Here is a 22,791-nt window from a genome sequence, read left to right on the forward strand (position 1 = left end):
GAGGCACACTGAGGCATGTTTTTTTTTGTTTTTTCTCATGCCAAGGTGTCACCTGGCGCACTGGGCGTGTTTTTTTTCAAAAAAAAATGTTGAGGTCCAAGATGTTGATTTTTGTTGACATTTTTTCAAGTTTTCAAGTTGCTGGAGCCATCTACCAAATCACTTTTGCCATTTAAAGGTGAGCAAGAGATGACTTTGGAGTTCCCAGTTAGTATACAAGTCCTACTACTGATGTCAATAACTCTGATGTTGGTGATTTGGTGCAATTTTTGCCAAGGTGCACCAACCCCCAATCCCTGAATTCTCTGACGCCTAGGCGCGCCCACTCACAACCTGAGTTAAGAGTCTTCTACTCAACCCTAAGACCAGGCCAACTTTGGCATCAAACTAGCAAAGGTAAAAAGGTCCCCAGAAATGCCCCGGTAGTGGACCTGACCTTGGCCGCCCCCCACCTTATCCATAGCTCTAGGGACCTAGACAAGTAGACTATTTTAGAGATTTTAGGAACTAGATATTAGAGTTGGAAATAATATAACCCCCTTTGTAGTTAGAGCGCTCCAGTGTAATGATAAAGATGAACAACATAGCACACCAACAATGATCAAGACCTACACCAAACTTTGACAAGGAAGAATGGGAGGTGCCTGACATATTAGATGCCTGATTGAGATATAGGAAATTTGAGTACCCTTGAGTACCTCATCAGTTGCATGGATTTGGACCCAAATACAACACGTGGGAACCGGAGGCCAATTTAGCAATAGTCAAGATTTATTGAGAAATTCAACAAAGATCACCCAGAGGCAGCAAAACAACATAGGATAAGGCAGAGAAAACTGTGAGAGGGCACACTTTTTTCCGCCGGGTCTTTAACTCAACACAGAGCATGCAAGAGCGATCTTGGGCATTTAAAGGGGGATGATGTTACAACTCATATCAATGTAACAGGACGTGACATACACTGAGACATGTCACACATTGGAAATTACTACCGTAGAACCCAGTTGTGCTTTCTATCCTTTTCCCTCATGCAACATCATAAAACCTGAGATACAATAAAAACCCATCTGAACCTTGCCATGAGACCAACCCCCAGTCATGGCCATAAAAGTATCTCTTACATTATGTTGCAGCCACAGCAACTATCATCATCATCATCATCACCCGGGCCTGAACAGCCCTCTTGATGTTGTCTGAAAGAGGAAGGCGCGTCTCGATTTCTGAAAGACTGTGTGTCCAAATCTTCAATTACTGGTTTACAAGACACAAATTCATCACGATTTCCAATGAACATGGCTTGAACAATTGCTGAGGAGGTGCAGATAAGCACAATAACTCCAATGAGGCGGATGGCATTCATGGTGTTTGACCTGGATTTGACATTCAGGTTAGTCAAGATATATGAATGTGGAGGAAGATTTTCAAGGAGCCATAGAAGTGCTCCAAGGGAAAGTAACGTACCGCAAAGAAACTGTGTGTGTCTTAGGTATTTGGGTTGTGTTTGACAAAAGAGCAAGTTTGTCTGAATGATTCTAACAGCAGAAAAAGATGAGATATATATCCTAATCAGTCATTGAAATTATTCGAAATACTGAGGTAATAAGGAAATGGGCGAACCACTGATTGTCAGGATGCAGGAAGAAGCCAAAGAATGTGCGGATGAGGAGGAGATGTCATGTCAATCATTTGGCTTTTATATCCATCAGACACATCTAAACTTGGCAGAGCTGATCTTGCAAAAATGCCGGGGCCCTCTTGCATCCATCGCTATACATCATAAGTCTCTCCATGTTTAAACACGTATCACAACAGTCAAGGATAACATTATTTGCAGACGAGCACTGCCTTGTAGCGTTTCAAAACTTGTGCCTGGAACTAGATTCTGCAATGTTGAGGTCAAGTAAAGTTTTCCAATTATCAACTGATAGCGAACATTAGGGGTTAGGGGTCAACGCTTGGGTCTCCTACAGGGCCATTTGTACTCTGTAATGGTTAACATCGCCACCCTGGACGCATTGCAGCAACCAGATTCTTTCGCTGATACCTATCGAGCTTTACAGATAGACCATACCGGTTGGTCGTAACTGAGAAACGTGCTGGATTACTGGCGTCTTGTTGGTCGGATTTGTGGCTGTGTCGGCTGAATTAGAGTAGGCGGCAATTGGAAGGATTTTACAGAGATGCTGACATCCGAATGCCAGATGCGAAGTAAGGATATTCAGACAAAAATTGCCAAATCTTGTTCTGACCTACAAACTCTGGAGACGCAGCTTCACCAGAATTCCATCCACCCAAAAGATATGTGTAATTATGGGATACAAAGTTAAATCACTGGAGCAGTCAATCTGGTTTTAGATCGAACCTTCAACCCATCCAAACTTCTATGTAGTCCTTATCAACTATTACGCCGAGACTTGTGAGAAACATTTTTCACCCTTAAAACTTACAGCTATTGAGAAAATATTCATTCTCGTATCCAGCACAGTAGAAGATCTTGATTGGCTTCATCCAGGTCCATTTTCATGACCTCATTTCCTGGGACCCCTAACCCCTAACCCTCAAAGGCTGTTGAGCAAACAGTATCTGCCGTGTCTATGACGCGGACGCGCAGGGAGGGCTATGTTATGGTAATCTTTGTGGTGACTGATCATGTCCATCACGAAGTCCGTCACATCTCATCAGCCTGGTGGGTTCCGATGCCTCTTGACCATTGAAAGTGTCATCGTTGTGGAGAATGATGTATATCAAGACTACCTTTTGTTCTCAGCAGCCTAGTGGACATCACACCCCTCTTGTCCACTAAAAACATCATATGTGTGGAGGATGACGTTCATCACAATCTCTGCCCCGTCTCATCAGCCTACGTGATGGGATTTTCCATTCCTCGCCATCATTAATGTAAAAAAACATTGTGTGATACGGAGGAGCCCTGCTGACAGTCCTACTGCGAAGGTTTTGGGGGATTATTGCTACGATAAGGCCAGACCTCAAGGTGCGTGATAGCCTTGTGGCAATCTTTCTGGGGTTCTCGGAGCTCTGCATGTGGCGAGTTGAGGCGTATATCGGAGATCTGCATAAGGTGTATATTTCTTCGGATGTAATCTTGATAAACCTAATAATTATAAACTTGAAATCATTTCTGGGAAAAATTTCAAGACTCGTTGAACTTGTATATCAACTTCTATCTATCCCTTCATATATTTAAGCCATAGTAGGATATTGATTGAATTTAATTGATGGTGATGATGATGCGATGATGAGCTACTTCAGGGAAGCTCAATTTGTACATAAGTGTTTCACAGAGCTGAGGAATAGGTAAAGGAAGAGGTTAAGGTTTGTTAGGGTGATCTTACATCCATGATACTTCTTTACTAAGCTAACAAAAGAGACACACAAGGAACCAATTTTATTGATTCCTTGAGATGTCCATGATTTTTTTCAGCCTTTTTTCGTATTTGCCCGTCATAAGTATCTTTTAATTTATCACTTTTATCTTTTACCTTTTTTCAGATTCAATTACTTTCAATTTTTTCTTTTTTATTGGGCATCTGTTGTGATATTGGAAAAATAACTCTGTTTGCCATATCACAAATTCATTATGTATATATATCTTTGGGTACATCTCCTTCCATGCCTTTTCTCATCATTTTAGTAAATGATGTGCTAGTCCACAGTCTTGAGTACTTTTTTGGGTAAAAAAACAAAATGGAAGGGCTCACCCATGATGTTCCCAGATTGATTGAGTGGAGTTGAATTCATGTGTTGGTTAGAACTCCAACCAAATTTGATATTTCTTTGACAGAACAAGATCAAACTTGATGATAATTGTGTCAACAAGAATTCAATCCAATTTATCTTGCCTTTTAAAAAGTGTTGAAGACGAATGTTGGTAAGTATGGGTTTGAGTCATGGCTTAGTACAGGTATGGGATATCATCACGCAATCTCAAAAGTCGAATGGTTTCGATCAGTTGTGATTTGGCATCCATTGACGAATGACGAAGAACTGCTAAAAATGTCTCATCAAAAACGAAGACGAAGTCAATCTCCTAGTTCAACTTTTGCATCGCTTCCCAACTTTCACTCAAACGATAAAGATATATCAGAAACAACAGATACCCTCTCAGGATTACATATTGAAGCCTTCGAAGCCGAACTTTGTGATGATGAATGGCTTGGTCAACAAGCTGAGAGTAGATGTGATGAAATCGAAGGCGGTAGATTGATTCGATTAGGTGGAAATGTTCTTAATTCATCATCATCAGATCAAGGAGAAGGAGTTTGGGTCGATAGGTAAGGGAATTCAATTTATTCACCTCAGCACAGTATAGGTGTGCCATCAAGTTTTATTGCAAACAGAATGTCGCGACGCTCGACTATCGATCTCAAAACCTCTCCAACTCCAGATTTGAACGCCATTCTACTCGATAATCTACATGAATCTCATCAAAGAAGGGTTCCCGGCTTGAAGAACGCTTGAATGAAACCATCAAGGTCGAATGAAATTTCAAATCGGATCAGAAATCAATCAAAAACCACAACAAGATAGTCTCAACTATCTGCTGTCTCGTGAACTCGAATATTTGAATCTTTGATTCGAGGAATTAGCTCAAGAGTCATTGATGTCAATATAGTTTTCAAAATGACAAAATGATAATAATCCTCGAATCTTCAACTAGCTGACGTATGTGATACTCATGACTCTCATGTCTAGATATGACGCTCGACTACTGCTTCCTACAACGCCTCCTACTGGCTTTGAAGAACCCACTATCCTGACGCCACCACCTGTCAGTCCAACTGGGTACTCTGATCTACCTTCGGATCACGAAGAAATGTTCTATTTTGATGAATCAGAACGACAAGAAATAGCTCAAAGGTGACGAGCAATTCTAAGAACATTCATTTTCTTTGCTGCTTGGTGACGGCACTTATTCTTCCTGTTACATTTTTGCAGAAAACAAAGGAGAAAGAGAGATGAACAACAGCATAAGCGAATTAGATTAAGGGAAGAGGAAGAAAAACAACGTGAAGAGAATATTCGACTTTCAAAAGTAAAAAAACCCTAACATTCAATTTAAAATGCTTGGAATGATTCCCAGTGGCTAAAGGTTTTTTTCTAATGGATCAAACGCTGTTTTTTGATGTAGATTCCACCGCCTGATCAAATGTTATTAATGTCAAGAACTTTAGAAGCATTAAATTCATCACCTTCACCATCATTACTTGAAATCCGGATCTTAGCTAATCATTACCAAGATTCTCGATTTGCCTCTTTTTTAGGTAAAGATGGTAAATATAGATTGTATTGGGAAGAGATGAAATTAGGAAAACATTCTACGAAAAACTCAGCCGACGAACAACCTAAAGTTTCTCAAGTTGAGAATAATGGATTACAAGGTATTGCTGACTACGGTGAATCGAGTGATGAAGCCGAGGTCGGTGAGGATGACGAGGAGCAGGAAAATGTCCATGAATGTGAAGAACAAAATCAGACATATGAAAATGATAAGCTTGAAGGCAAAACCCGGTCCGCAATACCAGTGACATCTGATCCGCTTTCACCAACTCGCAATCCATCTTCTCCAGCAGGTGAACTTGTTGAACCGATAGATCCCTCAGATGAGGTTTTACCACCTGGATCACCGACCGATCTTGTACCGATCATCGATGATAGTCTTGCTCATAAACCTATTGACGAAGCTGAACGCTTACGTCGACAAGCAAGAGCCAAAGAATGGGCGGCGCAAAGGAAAAAACTTGGGTCCCCCGCAAAAGAAGATATTTCAACTCGACCTCCAGATTTGATAGAACAATGAACCGGATCATTACAGCATATTCAAACAATCCGATTGGATATTGTATCTTATTAGGTTGTTCGTAACGTCGGTGTGCTATGGATATCGTGATATCCACCTTTGTAGAAGTTTTCTAGACGTATTACATATTCTCTCCAATCTTCCTGAATCGGATATTTTGGGTATCGAGGATCCACCAGAAAATTTAGTTTGTACAGGGATTTGACTCGTTCCAGAGCCTTTGTGAAATACTTTGATCAAGTAGTCGACCGGTGCGAGGTGAAACGTTTTCTATAGACACCTTGTACAATAGCCGAAAATCCACATATTTCGAGAAGATCCCCTATATGTATGTATACATATCCAAGACTCCAGACCGTTGGTTGTGCCTCAGTATATTGTATTTCAGCCGAGATTCGCGTGTTAAGCTTATTCCACACGGCGCTCTCACGGTTGGCTGATATTTTTGTAGAGATATGGATCTATGAATCTCCCAACGTAAAGGCTCACTATCGTTTGAGACTCAGTTCAGTATCGAAGGGTATCTGTGATAGATGGCGCGTGGAAACAACTCTTGACAGCCAGCTATTTGCGTCAAGCCAATTATCGTCAATTCAACTGGGCGGATTTTGATATTCGATTTGAAGGTGGTGTATAACAAAGTTCATATCGCTTGCAAAGATTAGCTAATCCCGAGTAACGAGTTTGCTTTCCATCGAGCGAGAGTAATATTCGAATAATGCAAGCCCCGTATTTTAATAAGGACTGATGTTGAGAGTGAAAGATCACATTTACCAGGAAGATAGCCATCACACTTAATTTCTATGAAATCTTGATATTGACTAATCTATTTGGCTCAGCCTTGATCATCTTCAGCCTTCCTGAGATTTGGATGTGGTTCGTCAGCTTTCTTAAAGCCTATAAGGTAGGGAAGAGTAAATAATCTCGTAACTTTTCAATTCTTTCTTTATAGGCGTTCCCGAGACTTCGTATCGCCACATTTATTTTTCAAACCTTTATTCCTCATCTACAAGCTTACTAATCAACTTCAAGATACCACTTACCATCACGAACATCCAGATCCTCGTTGCGAGTTAGATCATTCTATTTTAATCAGATTCATTCACTTTGATCTTACCATCGTCAATCGAGATGAATAACACAATAAAAGAAAACCCAGGTTACAGTGAAGATATCACAGTTCTACCACCACCACCACCTACATCAAATCCAATTGAACTATCAAACTCAAATGAAAACCTATTAAAAGATGAAAACCAGAATAATTTGAATCAAAAAGATTCGCCAACTGAAGTTTATCAATTAAATCATCACGTTGAAATCATCGGAGAAATTATCATAAATAGATCAGAAAGCGCTAAAGTTTGGAAATATGCTAAATACTTTCCTGGCGGTTATAATCCTAAGAGACAATTACCTTTAAAAGGTAAAAGTTTAAATACTGCTATTAATCTTGTTGCTGGTTTAGCTATCATGTAAGTCGATTTTTTTGATGTACGAAAGTTGAAAGAGTTTGAAGACTGATTGATAATCTATACGATGTTCTTTTTGGTGTACAAAAATAGGTTTTATGGATTTGATCAGTGAGTCCTTCTTTGACCTATATAGTCCTTTAATTCTTTACAGTTACTCATTGATTTCTTAATATTTCAAAACGAAGGGGAGTGATGTCAGGTACGAATTAGATTTCTTTTATTCTCTCAAACGTTTTGAAATTAATAGTATTGCTTTAAATTCACAGGTGTTAACAATACAGGAGATTATCGTAGATTAATGGGAGTAGATAGTTCTCCACAAACTGCAAGAGATTCGGCAGCCATTGGAGGGTAAGTCTTTTATCACTCTATGAATCAATCCAGCCAACGCTCATCATTGGGATTTCTTTTACTTATCTCCGGATTTGTTTTTTTTCAAGGATTGTTGCTGTTTATTACATCGTTAGTCACTTTTTCCTTCGTCTATCTTGAACGTCCAACTAATTATCAATGATTAAATCATAGGGAACACTAGTAGGCGCCCTAGTAGCTGGGTCGCTAGGTGATCGAATCGGAAGGCTGAGAAGTAGAAATCCCGAACTCATATATCAATCTTTACGTTTTCTGATATATATTTTTTCGTCCAATAGCTATCGTGTTTGGTTGTTTGTTTGCCGCTGTTGGAGCTTCACTACAGGCATCTTCTCAAAGTGTACGTTATAAATTTTGACGAGTTTCATCGTTCTAGTCTTTTGAAATGTGTATGCCGCATGATCAACTTACTTTATGTAAAATTTTATTTATTTAGATCGTTTGGATGTGGTAAGCAAATGGAAAACTTTGTCATAGAATTCATGAAAATCGGATCTCTGATCATTTGTTTCCATTTTGTCTTCTTACAGTTTGGCACGAGTCATTACAGGGTATGTACTTGGAATATTTCTCTTGATTAACACTCTATCTATTAGCTGTCTTATTTCACTCACTCTTTCTGATTCGTTTCTTTTAGTTTTGGAACTGGTAATCTTAATGCTATCGTACCTGTTTGGACGTCAGAAATTTGTCATCATACGAATCGAGGAGCAGCTTTAGGTTTTGAATGTTAGATTTTTTTCATTTCTTCATTGAAATTCCCATTTCGAAATACTTACATTCTCCTTTTGCCTCAAACTTCATTTGTAGTCTTTTTGAATATTCTTGGATTGGTAATTGCCTATGTGAGTTTTTCTATATGTCTTTCTCTCTCGAAAAAGAATGGTAGGTACTTACTAAGTATGAAATATTCGAATTATTTAGTGGACTGAATTCGGTCTAAGAAATGGAAATCAAAGTTTCAGATGGAGGTTTCCACTCGCCTTGCAAGTAAGATATCCATCATCGCTTCATAAGAATACAAACTTTCAGCCGATTTCTGATATTCCAACGTTTTTTAGATTGTTTTCATCGTAGGTTTATTAATTTTGGTACCCCTTTTCCCAGAATCACCAAGATGGTAATAATTTTCTCTATGAATCTTATGTACTCTTTTAGTTTGTAATTGACCATTATCTCATTTAGGTTGGTTAAAGTAGGAGAAGTAGATAAAGCAAGACATATTTTAAACTTGACGCGCTCGAGTGGCACAGGGGATGTTGAAACCGAAATTGAACTAGAATTAGAAGGTATCATCGCCGTAGCAGCTAACGAACAACTCAATGTTTGTAAGTCATCATCCAGACACGAGACCCGCTGAAAAAAGGATTTAGGCTGACTCAAGGATTTCCTCCAGCCAAACCGACATATTGGAGTATGATTACGAAGCAAGATAGTCAACATCTTCGTCGTCGAACTTGGCTTGTCATTTGGCTCCAAATCTTACAAGAGTTGGTAGGAATCGGTGTAGTGACAGTTTACGCTCCTGATGTCTTTCAACTTGTAAGTTTTTTTCCATTCCATTACGGAAATTGATTATTATTAACATCAAAACTATTTTCTCAACAGGCTGGCTCTGAAGAACTTTTTGCCAACTTGTATGATCCTTTATCTGAACTCATTTCTTCTGATCTTACACAATCTAACTAGATTGACGTTCTTCCTTCTTTCCAAAAGACTCTCTGGAATCAATAACGTATCTTATAGTAAGTAATCCTGACCTCGTTTGACTTTCACCTTATTTTGAACTCTAAATGTAATTTCGACGGAAAATCTATCACAGTGTTCAGTGTTCTAGTAGCAGTCTTCACTTTGGATAGGATGGGAAGACGAGTCACATTATACTGGGGAGCTATCGTTATGGGCTTAGCTCTCTTCCTAGCTGGTATTTCAACTAGGTCAGTCAGATATGCGGATCGATAGAGCCATGTTGCGAGATGCAAATTTACTCACATTCTTGGTCCTCTTAGGTATGCAATTGATACAAACGTGCCGACCGAAGTTCGCTCGAGATGGGGTTCTGTCTTGATTGCGTAAGTCCCTTGTTCTCGATACTCCAGAACTCTGAAGCATTTTTAACATATCATCTTCGATTTCATAGATGTATCTTCGTGTACACGGCCACTTTCGGAGCCAGTGCGTGTTCATCTCTATTATGTTCTGCTTTTTATTTCATCTTACAAAAGGTTAATGATTTTGATTTTTGGTCTGAATAGCTTGGTTGACAGTTCCTTGGTTGTATCCAACTGAGATTATGCCAAATTCGTGTAGATCTAAAGGTGGTGCTGTGAGTTCATACATGTTGCCATGTTTTGACAAGATATTATTGAGACTGAACTTTGGTCTTTCTTTTCGACAGTGGAGTGTCGTAGGTTGGTCTATTGGAAATGGAATTGTCACGGAAATCACTCCGTTCTTACTCAATGCCATTGGATTTTGGACTTTTATCTTGTTAGTGATTTGAATATCATATCTATAAGACTTCTACTTCTCCTGAATTATAACTAATTGGATCTTTGTTTGAAATTCATCTAGATTTGGCGGACTTTGTATCTTCACAATCCCAAATATCTACTTCCTTTACGTAAGTTGAATTGTCTTCCTACCTGTAAAGAATACTGTCGAACCATTCCAATTTTGATCAATTTTTTTTGTTTTTAGCCCGAAACTGCCGGAAGAAGTTTAGAAGATATGGACGTCTTATTTGAATCAGATACGATTTTTGTCCATAGTAAGACCACAAAATTCCATCCTACTGCAAAGAAAGGTGAAATGACTTTGGAGATGGTAAATCCGGATGGACATGTACCTTGGGTTTCGATACCTATCAATAAATCAAATTGATAGGAATTTTTGTTTTAATATCTTTGATCATTTAATTTATTTTTGTTGTTGTTGTTGTATCTTTTAATAATTTAATTGTTTGAAACCATGAAAGTCGATCACGATTCGAAATGGAAGTAATCGTATATCTCAAATCCTTTATACATTTTATCCTTTTTTTGCTTTCAGTTTCGTGTAAATGTTGCAAACATCTCCAATGCAAAAGGGTACGTGAGTGATAAATATCATTGCCTATGCCATATCTTCCAACCTGGAGATAACACAAGATTCTCTTCCACTGCTCAGCCTACAAGAAAAGAGGTCACCTTTTCTGTTGGGATGACAGAATCCCTACAAGATGTTCAATACATATACCCCATTCCACAGCTGGATTCAATGGATGGCTTGAGTCAAGCGCGCTCTTGAACACTGGATGACTCTTTATCTCAACACGGACAAACCATGTCCGATGAGATTTGTTCTCACAATGATAGGCACAAATGCTAACCTAGGTGATAGGATATTTGGCTGCATAGATGGTTCCTACCACATTGCGACTGCGGCATCCAGCTCCCGTGGACACTCTTGGACGGCGCCATTGGACCGAATGCAATTTGGTCGGCCTGGGAGTGTACTTTCTACCAAATACGGAAGGCATTTAGGGACGTATCCGATTTTAGGGCTACAATTCACCAACATAAGGCTCTAGTTGCACATTGCTAATAGTCTGTGTTGTGCTTGCGCTGAATGCACGTAGCTAAAGAGTGAGTAAGGACATCAACCTCTATACAACTCGAAGTCATTGGCGGCCAGATATGAGACAGGACAACGACCTGACGAGGCATCTTCCTTTCGAGGTGGGCAAAGCCGAGCATTCTGGACCAGAGTTACTCAACTAATGGCAGATTCAAAGTCCACTATATCATCAGTGGGGAGGAAAACAGATCGGACCGAGATTAAATCGAAGAACGCATGTGGTGCAACTCGGAGTATGGCTCAGGATTGTATGAGTTATATCATCTTGAAGCAAGCTATCTCAGTTGGATTTCATTGAAATCAATATCATAGAGCGATTCTAACTTTGATCGATCCAGATTGTAGCATCGATCTTTTGGAATAGTGCGGTCACATCAGGATGTTGCAGACTTGGAGGGATCAATTTCTTCTTGAGCCTTTACCCAGGTCTAAAATTCACATATACAAATAAAATAGGAAAGGAAAGGTTAGAGATTTATTGACACTAGGTTGTGCAATGGGGACAAAAAAGATCCAGAAAAAAAACTGACTTGTTCCCCGGCTTTACCGGCTTCCCAGGTCTGATAACGCAGGTTAGTCTTCGCTCGAGTCTCAGCTTTACCCTTGAACTCTTCTTTCAAAGCTCGTTGAGTGGCACGGGCCGTGATAGTAAGGTACTTATTGAAGCTATCCATATGAAAAGCATTATGATCAGAAAAGTTGTCCCAATGAGATTCAGGGAAAGACACTAACCCGAAGTGTGCACGCCAGGCAGACATGATGATCAATGGAGTTGTTGATGTTGTTTGGTGTGGTATTGGTGGTGGTTCGATTGTCGAGGCTCGTCAGAGATATGGGAGGGAAACAATAGGAAGTGGGCTGAAGTGGATCGATGAACGAAAGGAGAGGCGAGATTCGCTATACACATATCGGTTCATATGCTTCAATCGAGGCTACGAAGACCGGGTCAAACCGGAAGGTCTTTGACTTTTTCGGGTAATGTGACGGTACGGGCAGACAAGCTTCACGCCTGGTAAGAGTTTCATAGACAACGCTTCTGATATTTTTGAAGAGCTTTTGATTTCACATATCGCGCTCACTTTCTACGTAATTTGTCTATCTTTATAACGAACTACCAAGTCGTTAGATTCTGATGCTGTGAAACTACGTCGCTATATAAAAATGAATGCAGACCTGTTTGGAGCTGTTCGAATGCCATGTCCAGGTGAAGGAGTTCAAGCTCCAGGGGGTTGATGGGCTCTGGATGCATGTTAAATGTGTTGGGCATCCTCGTCAACGATTTTCGTAGCCTTGTTGCTGAAATATACAGGAATAATGTGATGGAATTGATATAATTGATATACATACATAATTGGATGGTTTGCTCATCATTCAATTTCCGGGATTTACCTTCGAATCCTTTGACTCTAACCATCACTGGCGCCACATTCTCAATATTCAGGCCTTTTTGTGCCTCTGATCTTATTCTAATGGCACCTTTAGAATGGGTTTGATGACCATGTCTCATAACCTCGACTCCCTCCAAATCCATTGAGATGCTGCTGAGCTCTTAGCATTCACCTATTTAAGAAGTCATCCAACAATGATAATATGGCTTCAAACCCAGTATTGCGGGCCTTGCCTAGATTCACGAGAACGAAAAATCTACATGTTCATTGTGCACATTATTATATAAGAGATAAACTATAAACTTCCACAAAAATCTATCTGAACGTCGATGAATAAAATCCCGTCTCGAAGGAATTATGAGGAAAACAAGATAAATACGAGTTGTTTATGATATTCTTGTGTTGAGTAGATGAGAACTTGCAACAATCTCACACGCGTATACAAACAGGTACAAAGAAACAGATAAGGATGATAGAGTAAATAAAAGATACTCTAAAATCCCTTTCTAAAACAATTCGGGTCTCCTTTCCAATTTGAAAAAAATCTGCCATCATCTAAATCATTTTAATCATTCTTTAAGACTTTAGTCTTACTTTCTTTAGTAGAATTCGCCAATTTTTGTTTCTTCTGATATGATCGAATATAGAAAGAGACAAAAAGACCAGTTAAAGGTATCAAGTCTGTTCTCACACAATTTTTTGAAAAAGAAGAAGATAATTCAGTAAAACGTTTTTTATTCATCAATTTGCCATTAGAATGAGCAGAGAGAAATGATACGGACATCCGACTCCTCCTAAGACGGTTAGTTTCTGGCCGGGAGTGTGTAAGCAAGCTTTCTCATCAAAAGCATTTCCAAGACGTTCAAACCCCTTAGATCCTGAAAGTGGTGTCCATTCGAATTTCGATACTTCTCCTAGAGTTGGAGGGCTAACTAGCATTGTAAGTGCACCGAGTGAACCTCCCACAACAAATTGAGTGATCTGAATCTTTGTCAGAGATCTTTTGAGCACAGCAGGAAAGGGTAGGTGGAGGGCTGAGATAGCGTAGTAGCTGTACATGATGGTATGTACTAAGCTGTTGAAGACTACGAAGAGCCACGAAGCTGGGGATTCGTAGCGTGTACCACTCCAAACCGTCATGATAGCGCCCTAAAAGACCGAAAACGCGAAAATTGGACGCGTATGCAGAAGTTTAGCTCGTTTGAAGGGTATCAAGCAGAATTTCCCTCAGAGGGAAGTATCATGTACTCACAGCATGATGATATTCTTGTAAAAGGCTTGCTTTTCTTCCTTTACCAATCAAAATTAAACTATCAATAATCTCCCAGTACTTGCTGAGATAGAACCAATAACTGTAAGTTGACATAGTATTATCCCATAAATGCATTGAGGTATCACAAAAGGTGTGTAAGATTCCATCGAGACCTGCGCTGCGATATCCCCGTAAGAAGTATTGGAATGTTCCGGCGGCAGTTCCTTTGAACGTCCAAAAACTGTAAGCCTATGACAACGATTTGGGGACTCAAGTTTTTCAGTCAGAAACTCTTGAAACTTCGTAAAATCTCAACCTAGACGAACTCACCGCCAATAGTAGATTATGGACCACCACAGCAGCCTTCCACCATTCTCCTTTCATCCTATTCTTTCCATCTTGTTGACGATTTAACCATCCAATCATAGCTACATATGCTATCACAGCTGTAACGGGGAACATAGGTTGGAGGGTGAACTCATATAGACTTTGACTTATTGGGATTCTAGGTGGTATCTTGGGATAAGGATGATTTGCTACGCCTTGAAAGAAATTGAAGAGTGAATTACTAGCTGCGGGATAAACCACAGATGACGAACCGAAGCCGGTTTCATTTTGAGGGATACTTCCGAGATCCATCTAGGGCTTGAACTTAATTTGACTACTTAGGAATAGAGATAATCTTTGCTTTTCAAGGTGTCGAGTTGATGCTGTTCGAATGTGTATATTCGATTGACTGGAAGGCAAGATTGTGATGACGCAGGCTTGGGAGATCACTCCTCGGTTCCTGTTGGCAAATTTCAAAACCAAACAGTACTTAGATGAAAGGCCACCAAAAGCTGTTGCGCCTTCTTATTCTGGTATCGGATTGAGACCGAAGAAGCTATTGCTAGAGATCAAGCAATTATAAACCTTCATAGAGGATATCAAAATTTCTCAAAGTTAGCCCTAACTCATAGAAAAATAAGTGTTGTTAATCTTGAGCGCAAATGATATTTATTTGCTTGAATTTCTCAACTCGGCGTTTGACAAATGTGATCTTTGCATATGTTTCAAGGAAAGAAACTCACCGAAGAGAGTGATATACCCAGGTATGCTGCCAGAACAATTGCTCACTTAGATTCGAAATCCACAGAATGAGAGAACTTTGTATTTCTCTTGATTTTTAGGATTTGGTTACTCTTGTAGACTTATTAGGAGGATTGATAAAGCGCGGAAGTAAAGCAAGATTTATTATGATGCAAGGCAAGGGATATCATATACCAGTTGGAAGAAGGGTCAATTTATCTACCTGATCGAACCGCCTGAACTTGGTATCCTTCTTGACTTTGGATATTAATTGAGCCTGATTCCTTGGGATGATACTTCTAAAGTAGAAGGAGCTCGAGTTTGAAAGATTGATGGTCCGAAGAAATGTGGAGGTATGCGCTCTGATGACTTACGTAGCCGTTGAAGAGGAGCAGATTTTTATAGCACTTTCTCAGACAGTCCCTTTTCCTCCACTGATCGGCTTCCCACTGAGAGGTATGGCAAGCAAGTCTCGTGCGAGTTGGGCTTCACAACATAGTTCAGGATCAAGAAATATCCAAACTAACATCAGGAGAGAGTGTTACTTCCATTGAGCGTTGAAAGTCCAGTGACGGATCTTGATGACACGATCGGAATAAGACGGTGGAGCGTCTTACGGGGTTAAGATTCTGCTCCTTAAAAGTTCCCCCGGTGCCGATAATCAACTCCTGTTCCAAGTTTGCGAATCACTGCTGGCGAGTAGTAATAAGTAGGACCCTATCTTCACAGGGGAAAAGCTTGTCTTTACCTTTGCTATGAGGTAGATGAAGTCAACCTTTGTCTTTTCACGCAAGTTTTCAAGTGAAAGACTTCAATCACGAATATTTGTCTTAGTGTGCTAGTCTGGTTCTGGGGTGTTCAGTGAACCACGAACCTCACTTCTCGTTGAGCCTAGCGAGTCTTCGTTTTCTCCCAACGTCTAACTCCTAGCTGTCACACATATATGGGGAGATTGAGGATTTCACAGCATCAGTAGAAGACCAGCAACCCATCGAAGAATATGGATCTGCACATCTTGGGGCCCATGTATTGCCCCGATGGAGCTATATGCCATGTTATGTTCAAGTTGTCTAAAAGGCTCATAGGGTAGCATAGTTCTCCCTACACAGTGGTTCAAACCATGCAAATCTTCATCGGAGTCGGAACCCAGTTCGGCAACCACGTTATGGACCATAATCGTACTCCAAAAGCTTTTACCCGAGTCCATCCGCAAAACTTGAGCAAAACAACGGGAAATTGGGGGGAACCGCATCAATTGTACTGCTTGATTTAGAATTACAAATCTCGACTCGTCGATCAAGGAGACTATGTAGCAAAGTCCTTACTGGTCGTTTTCAAGTCTTGTGCAATACAGTCTTTATTCGGCTTGGAGCACGCAATCAAGCAATCATACGACGTCTACCAGATCATATAGCAAGACTTTAACACATCCTACTGAAGTCATATTGGATCTTTTGTCGCTCAAGATCTTTCAGACTTCAATTGACTTTTAAGGCTGAGATAAGAAGGCCATAGGTGAGGCACAACCAAGAATCACCTGAGGCGGAGATTAGTCCATACAAGACAGAAAGAAGCAGAGATATCATGCAGGACCCAGGAATGCTCCTGTAGAGGTTGGTGTCGAAACCCGATTTTGGGTTTTTGGGCTCTATACTGCACACCAGTGCTCGCCTCAGGCTGCAAAGCACCTCAAAAGATGCGCATGGGTGAGGGCTATCCAGAAATATAGGTTAGAGCCGCACCGCTTTGCTCACTGCGGCGTAAATCGCAAAGGCGCGATTTTTTTTTGGGTCCCCAAGGCCCCATTCCGACCTTCGATTTTTGACTGTTACATTGCAATATCTCAGCGAAAAGGGGTACTACAGGGTTGAAAATAGGCTCATTCGAAAGCTCTCGTCTAGGCGCATCTTTTGAGCTACTGTAGCCCTTGTAGAAGTGTCGGCGAGTGTGTCTATCACCCAAAAACCTCGCAGAATCAAGGTCGGAATTTACGACACCAACCTCTACAAGAGCATTCCTGGGTCCTTATCATGCCGCCCTCGAAGGGCAGAATCTTCGGGAAGCATCGATACCTCCGGCGATGTATGAGGATCACCATTCAAGATTCAAATCACAACGCCTTTGATCGCCAAATCTACAGGCTCAGCCAAACTTAACTAAGTCCCCAGCTGGACCTAACCACCACCCTGGAGTTGGTGGTTCGGTCCAGCTGGGGACTTAGTTAAGTTTGAGGCTCAGCGGTCACGAAAGAATTGCACGTGTAAGTTCTACCTTACAAGTGCCCCCACCCAACACTAGGACTTGATGGTCTGGGCGAGGATCAATCTGGAAGACTGCGATCACGCAAAACCGCACACATCCACATAACTGAGACAACATATGAGATCATTACACAGACACAACGGAGATATTACATAACAACTTTCAGGGTCTCTTCTGTGTTGGCAAGGTAGGCTATAGCTAAGAGTTGTTCAACCCCAACTCTTAGGGTGTTTGCTCAAGCAAGCTCTGATCAGATTGCAATTGTGTAAATTTAAAATGCAGAAATACACATTTAGCAGGATGGGCATATGAAATGTTAGCTACTTTAGAATGGAGATGCGAAAAAATTTGTTCTGTGTAATGAAATCAATTTTTGTGTCTGTAATCTCTTTCAAGTCTTTCTCAGTTCAAGCTGTGCTTTTGAATCAAAGGAATGCTTGTTCTAGCCTTCTGATACATATGGATCCTCCATCATAGGGTGATTGATCAATCCTCCATGACTGCTACAATTGTGAACTCACAGCTGACCTGTGTAGATTCCTTGTTTTCTTGGCCACTCAAGATCATTGAAGAATTTGGAACATTCTTCCCATGAATTCCTTTTCAATAGCTGTCATGCTGCATGAGAACATATAATTTGTGTGGTTCCTGATTAGGCAAGTAAGCCTATTTTTTTTGAGTTCCATTGCTCCATGGTTGGAGTGCATTCACAAGGTATGTAGGCTGAACTGGAAGTTTCAGATCATCTTCTTCCTTTAGTGATGCTCAATCACATATAGCACAAGGATTATACTACACAGCCTCAACAGGTCTCCAAACATTTAGAATGAGGAGACACTTTCCTTGCTTTATGGATTCCCCAAACTCAACTTTACTTGTATCCTTTGACTTGAGGAAATGCTCCTGTATCTGGTGTATCTCAAACTTCTGCTGAAATCTCAGAGCAGACTGCTGACAAAGGATCCATGGTTTCTTGATTTCAAACACCTCTGTGGCCAAATGAAAAGCATTATGTCTTGCTGTCCCTTGTCCTGACTAAATAAACATAGCTAGTAAGTCTTTATTGTGACTGTGTATCTAGGAATGACTTTATTTTTGTCAAAATAAAATCAAGACTGTCACAGATAGACAGACAGGGAATGTGTAGTTTTCTTATTACTTTAATGAACATTTTCCCCAATATCTTTAATTTTTGTCAACTCCACTAGTTTTGTTGAAGTGTGCAATCGACGGAAATAAGAAAAGTTACAAATTGGATAAAAGAGGAATTACGAGAGTAGTGTGGAAAGATAAACCAGAATACGTCATAAAAACGAAAAGAGAAATTACATCATTATATTGCCCCAACGTATTGACTAGTAGATTACTTATGATGTCCTTTGATCAATTCAACTGACTTCTCTTCCCCATCTTTGGGAAGAGGAAACATCAGTCTCTTGTTAACTCAGAGATCAGTTATCAACTGAGAGATAACTTAACTAACTAAACGTATCATCTATTAAATTGAATCTTCTGTTCTAGGTCAGAGTCTTCTTCTTAGAAAAGTTGTTGGAGGTTGTCATAGTTGTGCTAAAGCGCATGCTTTCAGATCTTTGGCATAGAACCGTGATCAAAGACATCTAGACATTCTTATGGTAGCGAGAGTTTTATCAATCAATCCCACACACGAATGAGCCTCAATCCTCTTGAAGATCTCAACAAGTTCTTTGCCCAATCAACCAGTCCTAATCCTTCAACTGTAAACTCGGAAGACGAAGCCAACGAGACCTTTAACCCTTCATCATTACTTAGACCTCCATCTTTAAACAATCCTCTTCAATCATTAAACCCATCCTCATTATCAATGAGTTCCAATCCAAATCCAGCAATGACCGCCTCAAATGTTTCAAATGACTTAAGCCATCAACAACAAGCAATGTTATTAAATCAAGCATTAGGAAGATCTATGAAGACGCTGACTGATGATAACTATATGTTATGGGCTTCGTTCATTAGAACAGGTCTGAAATCATATTTCTTATCAGAATACTTGACATCTGATGAAATTAAAATCAAGAATAGCCAATTTAGTGACAAAGTTAGTAGAGCTTGTATCACTAACTGGATACTCAATAACATGGATGACATCAATCGAGCTGGATTCGAACCGAAAATCACCATCTACAGAGACGATGGACCAGACACTCAAAATTTACCTTCGAAATTATGGAAGGCTATAACCAATCATCACTCGAGCAGATCAGAAGAGCTCCGATTGTTGCAAGAAAGAGCTTTAAATCTTATAGTACAAGGTCCTAATGTTCCAATTTTAATACACATTCAAAATTTTCAAAACACTGTTACTAAGTACAAAACGGCTGGAGGACAAATGACTGATGAAGACCTTGGAAGGAAGCTATTAATTTCGTTGAATAACAGCTATTTTCAAGATGCCAAAGAGATTGCGATATCGGGTGTCAAGGAATATGATCAAGTCGTGTCAGAACTAAAGAAGAGATTAGACGCAGTATCTATGTTGACTAAGAACTCACCAGCTCAACGATCATCTCCCGTCATTCACCATGCTGCTGAAGCTAGTTTTGCATCGAATTCTTTCATCCGCAACAAATCCAGAGCGAAGTGTACTAGAATGAAATGTCTAGGCATCAATCATGATGCGAACAACTGTTTCAAGAAACCCGGAAACGAGCACTTGCAACGGGAGTGGATTGAGCAACGGGTCAAGTTAGGACAGTGGAACGGGGAGCCACCCAAGAACCTGGGAACTTCGTCTTCAGCATCTGCGACTGTATTTCAAGAAGAACCTACTATCAAACAACTTGAAAAATCCTTTAACTCTTTGAATGCTTCAGCCAGTCATGTGTCGGTTAATTCTATGTCAAAGCTTACTATCAAGGACGAACCTAACATCACTGAAGTTCTGATCGATACCGCTGCCTCTCATCATATGTTTAAGGAGAGGTATGTATTCATTAATTACGTGGACATCAAACATCAAAATGACACGTTAGACATGGCCGGTGGTGAAGCAACTCTGGCTATCCACGGTTGTGGTGATGTGAAGTTTCTCGGACCAAATGGCCACGAGTTTGAACTCAACAACTGTCTCTTCATTCCCGATCTTAAGCGTAGCTTGATCGGAGGTACTATCCTACTTCGAGACGATTTCCTCTTCAAGAAAGAAGACCACTTATTCATTATAACTAAAGATGGACATCGTGCTTTCGAAGGAAACTTGGATGATGGAACCAAACTCCTAAAGTCTTTTGTGAGGACGATTTCAACTGATGTAGCAAATCCTGAAGCAAACATCATCACCTCGGACACTAATGACGCCGCTATTAACTTACATCGTTGTCTAGGTCACCCAAATGTGAGGTATCTTAAGTCCATGGTGGTTAAAGGAAGTGTACAGGGGTTGAAAGTGGATCCATCATTGATTCCGGATACTCTTTCTTGTGATTCCTGTGATTTAGCAAAGGGTCATCGTATTCCTCATAATAACCTCCATGTTCGAAGTTTAAGTCTCTTAGAAAATGTTCACCTAGATCTCAGCGGGATTATCAGAACACCTGCTATATGCGGGAGTGTCTACTTCATGTTATTTACCGATGATTACTCACGTTATCGCCATGTTGTGGGTTTGGACACCAAGTCGGCTGATGCTGTTTTCAATAAGATCCGCCAGTACATTACCTTGGTTGAACGGCAATGCAATGCCAAAGTTAGAACAATCACGTTAGATAATGGATACGAATTTATCAACAACATCATGGTTCCTTATTGCAAAGAGGTTGGTATTTATCTGAGAACGACCGCGACTTACACTCCTGAGGAGAACGGAGTAGCTGAAAGGTCTAACAGGACCATCACTGAACCGGCAAGAGCAATGATGATTGAAGCTAATCTCCCCATCAAGTTCTGGCTTTATGCTATCAAGGCTGCTGTTTACTTGAAGAATAGAACTATCACATCCTCTTTGCCAACTGGGAAGACTCCCTTCGAGTTGTGGAATAATCGTCAACCTGATGTATCTCATGTTAGACCACTTGGTTGCCTTAGCTATGTCTTGATCAGGAAAGCTCTCAGGGGTGGAAAGTTCAATCAAGTCTCAAGACAGTCAATCTTATTAGGACATACCGAGCATAATTTAAACTATGAAGTCTTCATATTGGATACTAATGCAATTGTTATCTCTCATGATGTCATATTTAAAGAAACAAATTTTCCATTCAAAAGACTTAAACAACTCGACTTCTCTGAGGTTTCATTTGTGGAAGACAATGACCCACCCAATCCGGATCCTTCCGTTCTTGAACCTCATGTTGGGGTACAAGACGACGACGTCCAGTTCTCTGGTGGTGAAGGAATGCACCAGGAGACAAACCCATCTGAAATTGAACCCAACCCTATTGAGGATGAGATTCATGACACCGATCAAACTCCTGGTCCAAACTTACGACGATCTGACCGGGAGAGGCACGCACCTGAACGATACAACCCCTCGGCTAGCTTTGCTTACTGGAACGATGAAGGTGCTTTTATCGATTTGCATGACTCTTTTCCATACACGTTTGCCGTTGGGTCGGTGGTTCGGCTAGTTCAAGAGCCACACAGTTTCAAATCAGCCATGAACAGCTCGGACAAATCAAGTTGGAAAGCAGCATGTGACAAAGAAATGAAAAACATGGCGGACAAGAAGGTGTGGCGATTGGTACCTAGGCCTTCCGATAAACCAGTTGTTGGAAGTAAATGGCACTTTAAAGTTAAACTCAATCCTGACGGAACTATTAATAAACACAAAGCACGAATTGTCGCGAAAGGTTACACCCAAACCTACGGCGTTGATTATGACGAGACATTTGCTCCTACAGGAAAGCCAGCATCATTTCGAAGTGTCGTGGCTTTCGCTAGTTATCACGGTCTTCCTATTCATTCAATGGACACTATCGCCGCCTTTCTTAACAGCAGATTGAAACACTTAATCTTCATGGAACAACCAGAGGGTTACGAAATAGATGGTGAAGATATGGTTTGTGAATTACTACAGGCAATTTATGGGTTGAAGCAGTCAGCTAGGGAATGGAACGATGAGTTTAAGTCAAAATGTCTGAAGGCTGGTTTTATCCAATCTGTGGCGGATGAATGTGTCTATATCAGGAGACGATCAGATGAAATTTGTTTGTTTTACTTACACGTCGAGGATCTAGCAATCACCGGAAACAACCTTGAGGAATTCAAGAAGGAAATCGGAAGCTTCTGGCCAATGGAGGACTTAGGAATATCTACTTGCGTCGTCGGCATTCAAATTGTACGAGCAAGCAATAACCATTACATCATAGGTCAGGAAGCCATGACTAGATCTTTACTAGAACGGTTTGGAATGTCCGACAGTAAACCTTCTTCAACTCCTTTTCCGGGTGGCACCAAACTCACCAAATCTACTCCGGACGAGGCCAGGTCATTCAGCTTATTAAACTTACCCTATAGGAGCGGAGTGGGTAGTTTGATGTACTTATCTCAATGTACTAGACCGGA

At 40.5% G+C, this 22,791-nt stretch overlaps 5 protein-coding genes across 5 annotated transcripts; 2 read left to right on the forward strand and 3 right to left on the reverse strand.

Annotated features, from left to right (window-relative positions):
- Window positions 1-1,117: 1,117 nt before the first annotated feature.
- Window positions 1,118-1,360, reverse strand: MELLADRAFT_124359 (uncharacterized protein; the record flags this gene model as incomplete). Its single annotated transcript, XM_007405700.1, has 1 exon — window positions 1,118-1,360. The coding sequence occupies one exon, from the start codon at window positions 1,358-1,360 to the stop codon at window positions 1,118-1,120; it is 243 nt and encodes an 80-aa protein (XP_007405762.1).
- Window positions 1,361-4,014: 2,654 nt separating this feature from the next.
- On the forward strand, window positions 4,015-5,818 carry MELLADRAFT_102807 (uncharacterized protein; the record flags this gene model as incomplete). Its single annotated transcript, XM_007405515.1, has 4 exons — window positions 4,015-4,292; window positions 4,714-4,878; window positions 4,957-5,053; window positions 5,150-5,818. The coding sequence occupies 4 exons, from the start codon at window positions 4,015-4,017 to the stop codon at window positions 5,816-5,818; spliced, it is 1,209 nt and encodes a 402-aa protein (XP_007405577.1).
- A 1,131-nt stretch (window positions 5,819-6,949) lies between these two features.
- MELLADRAFT_92386 (uncharacterized protein) lies at window positions 6,950-10,548 on the forward strand (the record flags this gene model as incomplete). The annotated part of the gene is made up of 24 exons (XM_007405516.1): window positions 6,950-7,293; window positions 7,384-7,401; window positions 7,479-7,492; window positions 7,560-7,644; window positions 7,734-7,755; window positions 7,819-7,879; window positions 7,944-8,005; window positions 8,102-8,115; window positions 8,196-8,216; window positions 8,303-8,394; window positions 8,476-8,510; window positions 8,590-8,655; window positions 8,727-8,785; window positions 8,851-8,993; window positions 9,062-9,207; window positions 9,274-9,302; window positions 9,355-9,410; window positions 9,488-9,602; window positions 9,675-9,737; window positions 9,806-9,840; window positions 9,921-9,991; window positions 10,064-10,155; window positions 10,240-10,288; window positions 10,366-10,548. The coding sequence occupies 24 exons, from the start codon at window positions 6,950-6,952 to the stop codon at window positions 10,546-10,548; spliced, it is 1,875 nt and encodes a 624-aa protein (XP_007405578.1).
- Window positions 10,549-11,657: 1,109 nt separating this feature from the next.
- MELLADRAFT_92387 (uncharacterized protein) lies at window positions 11,658-12,041 on the reverse strand (the record flags this gene model as incomplete). Its single annotated transcript, XM_007405699.1, has 3 exons — window positions 11,658-11,711; window positions 11,814-11,949; window positions 12,016-12,041. The coding sequence occupies 3 exons, from the start codon at window positions 12,039-12,041 to the stop codon at window positions 11,658-11,660; spliced, it is 216 nt and encodes a 71-aa protein (XP_007405761.1).
- Window positions 12,042-13,751: 1,710 nt separating this feature from the next.
- On the reverse strand, window positions 13,752-14,511 carry MELLADRAFT_27551 (uncharacterized protein; the record flags this gene model as incomplete). Its single annotated transcript, XM_007405698.1, has 3 exons — window positions 13,752-13,820; window positions 13,924-14,172; window positions 14,254-14,511. Coding segments are annotated over 3 exons (576 nt in total), but the record flags the coding sequence as incomplete, so codon positions are not given.
- Between the last annotated feature and the right edge of the window lie 8,280 nt (window positions 14,512-22,791).

This window comes from Melampsora larici-populina, assembly GCF_000204055.1.
Source record: "Melampsora larici-populina 98AG31 unplaced genomic scaffold MELLAscaffold_4, whole genome shotgun sequence".
NCBI classification, from domain to species: Eukaryota; Fungi; Basidiomycota; class Pucciniomycetes; order Pucciniales; family Melampsoraceae; genus Melampsora; species Melampsora laricis-populina.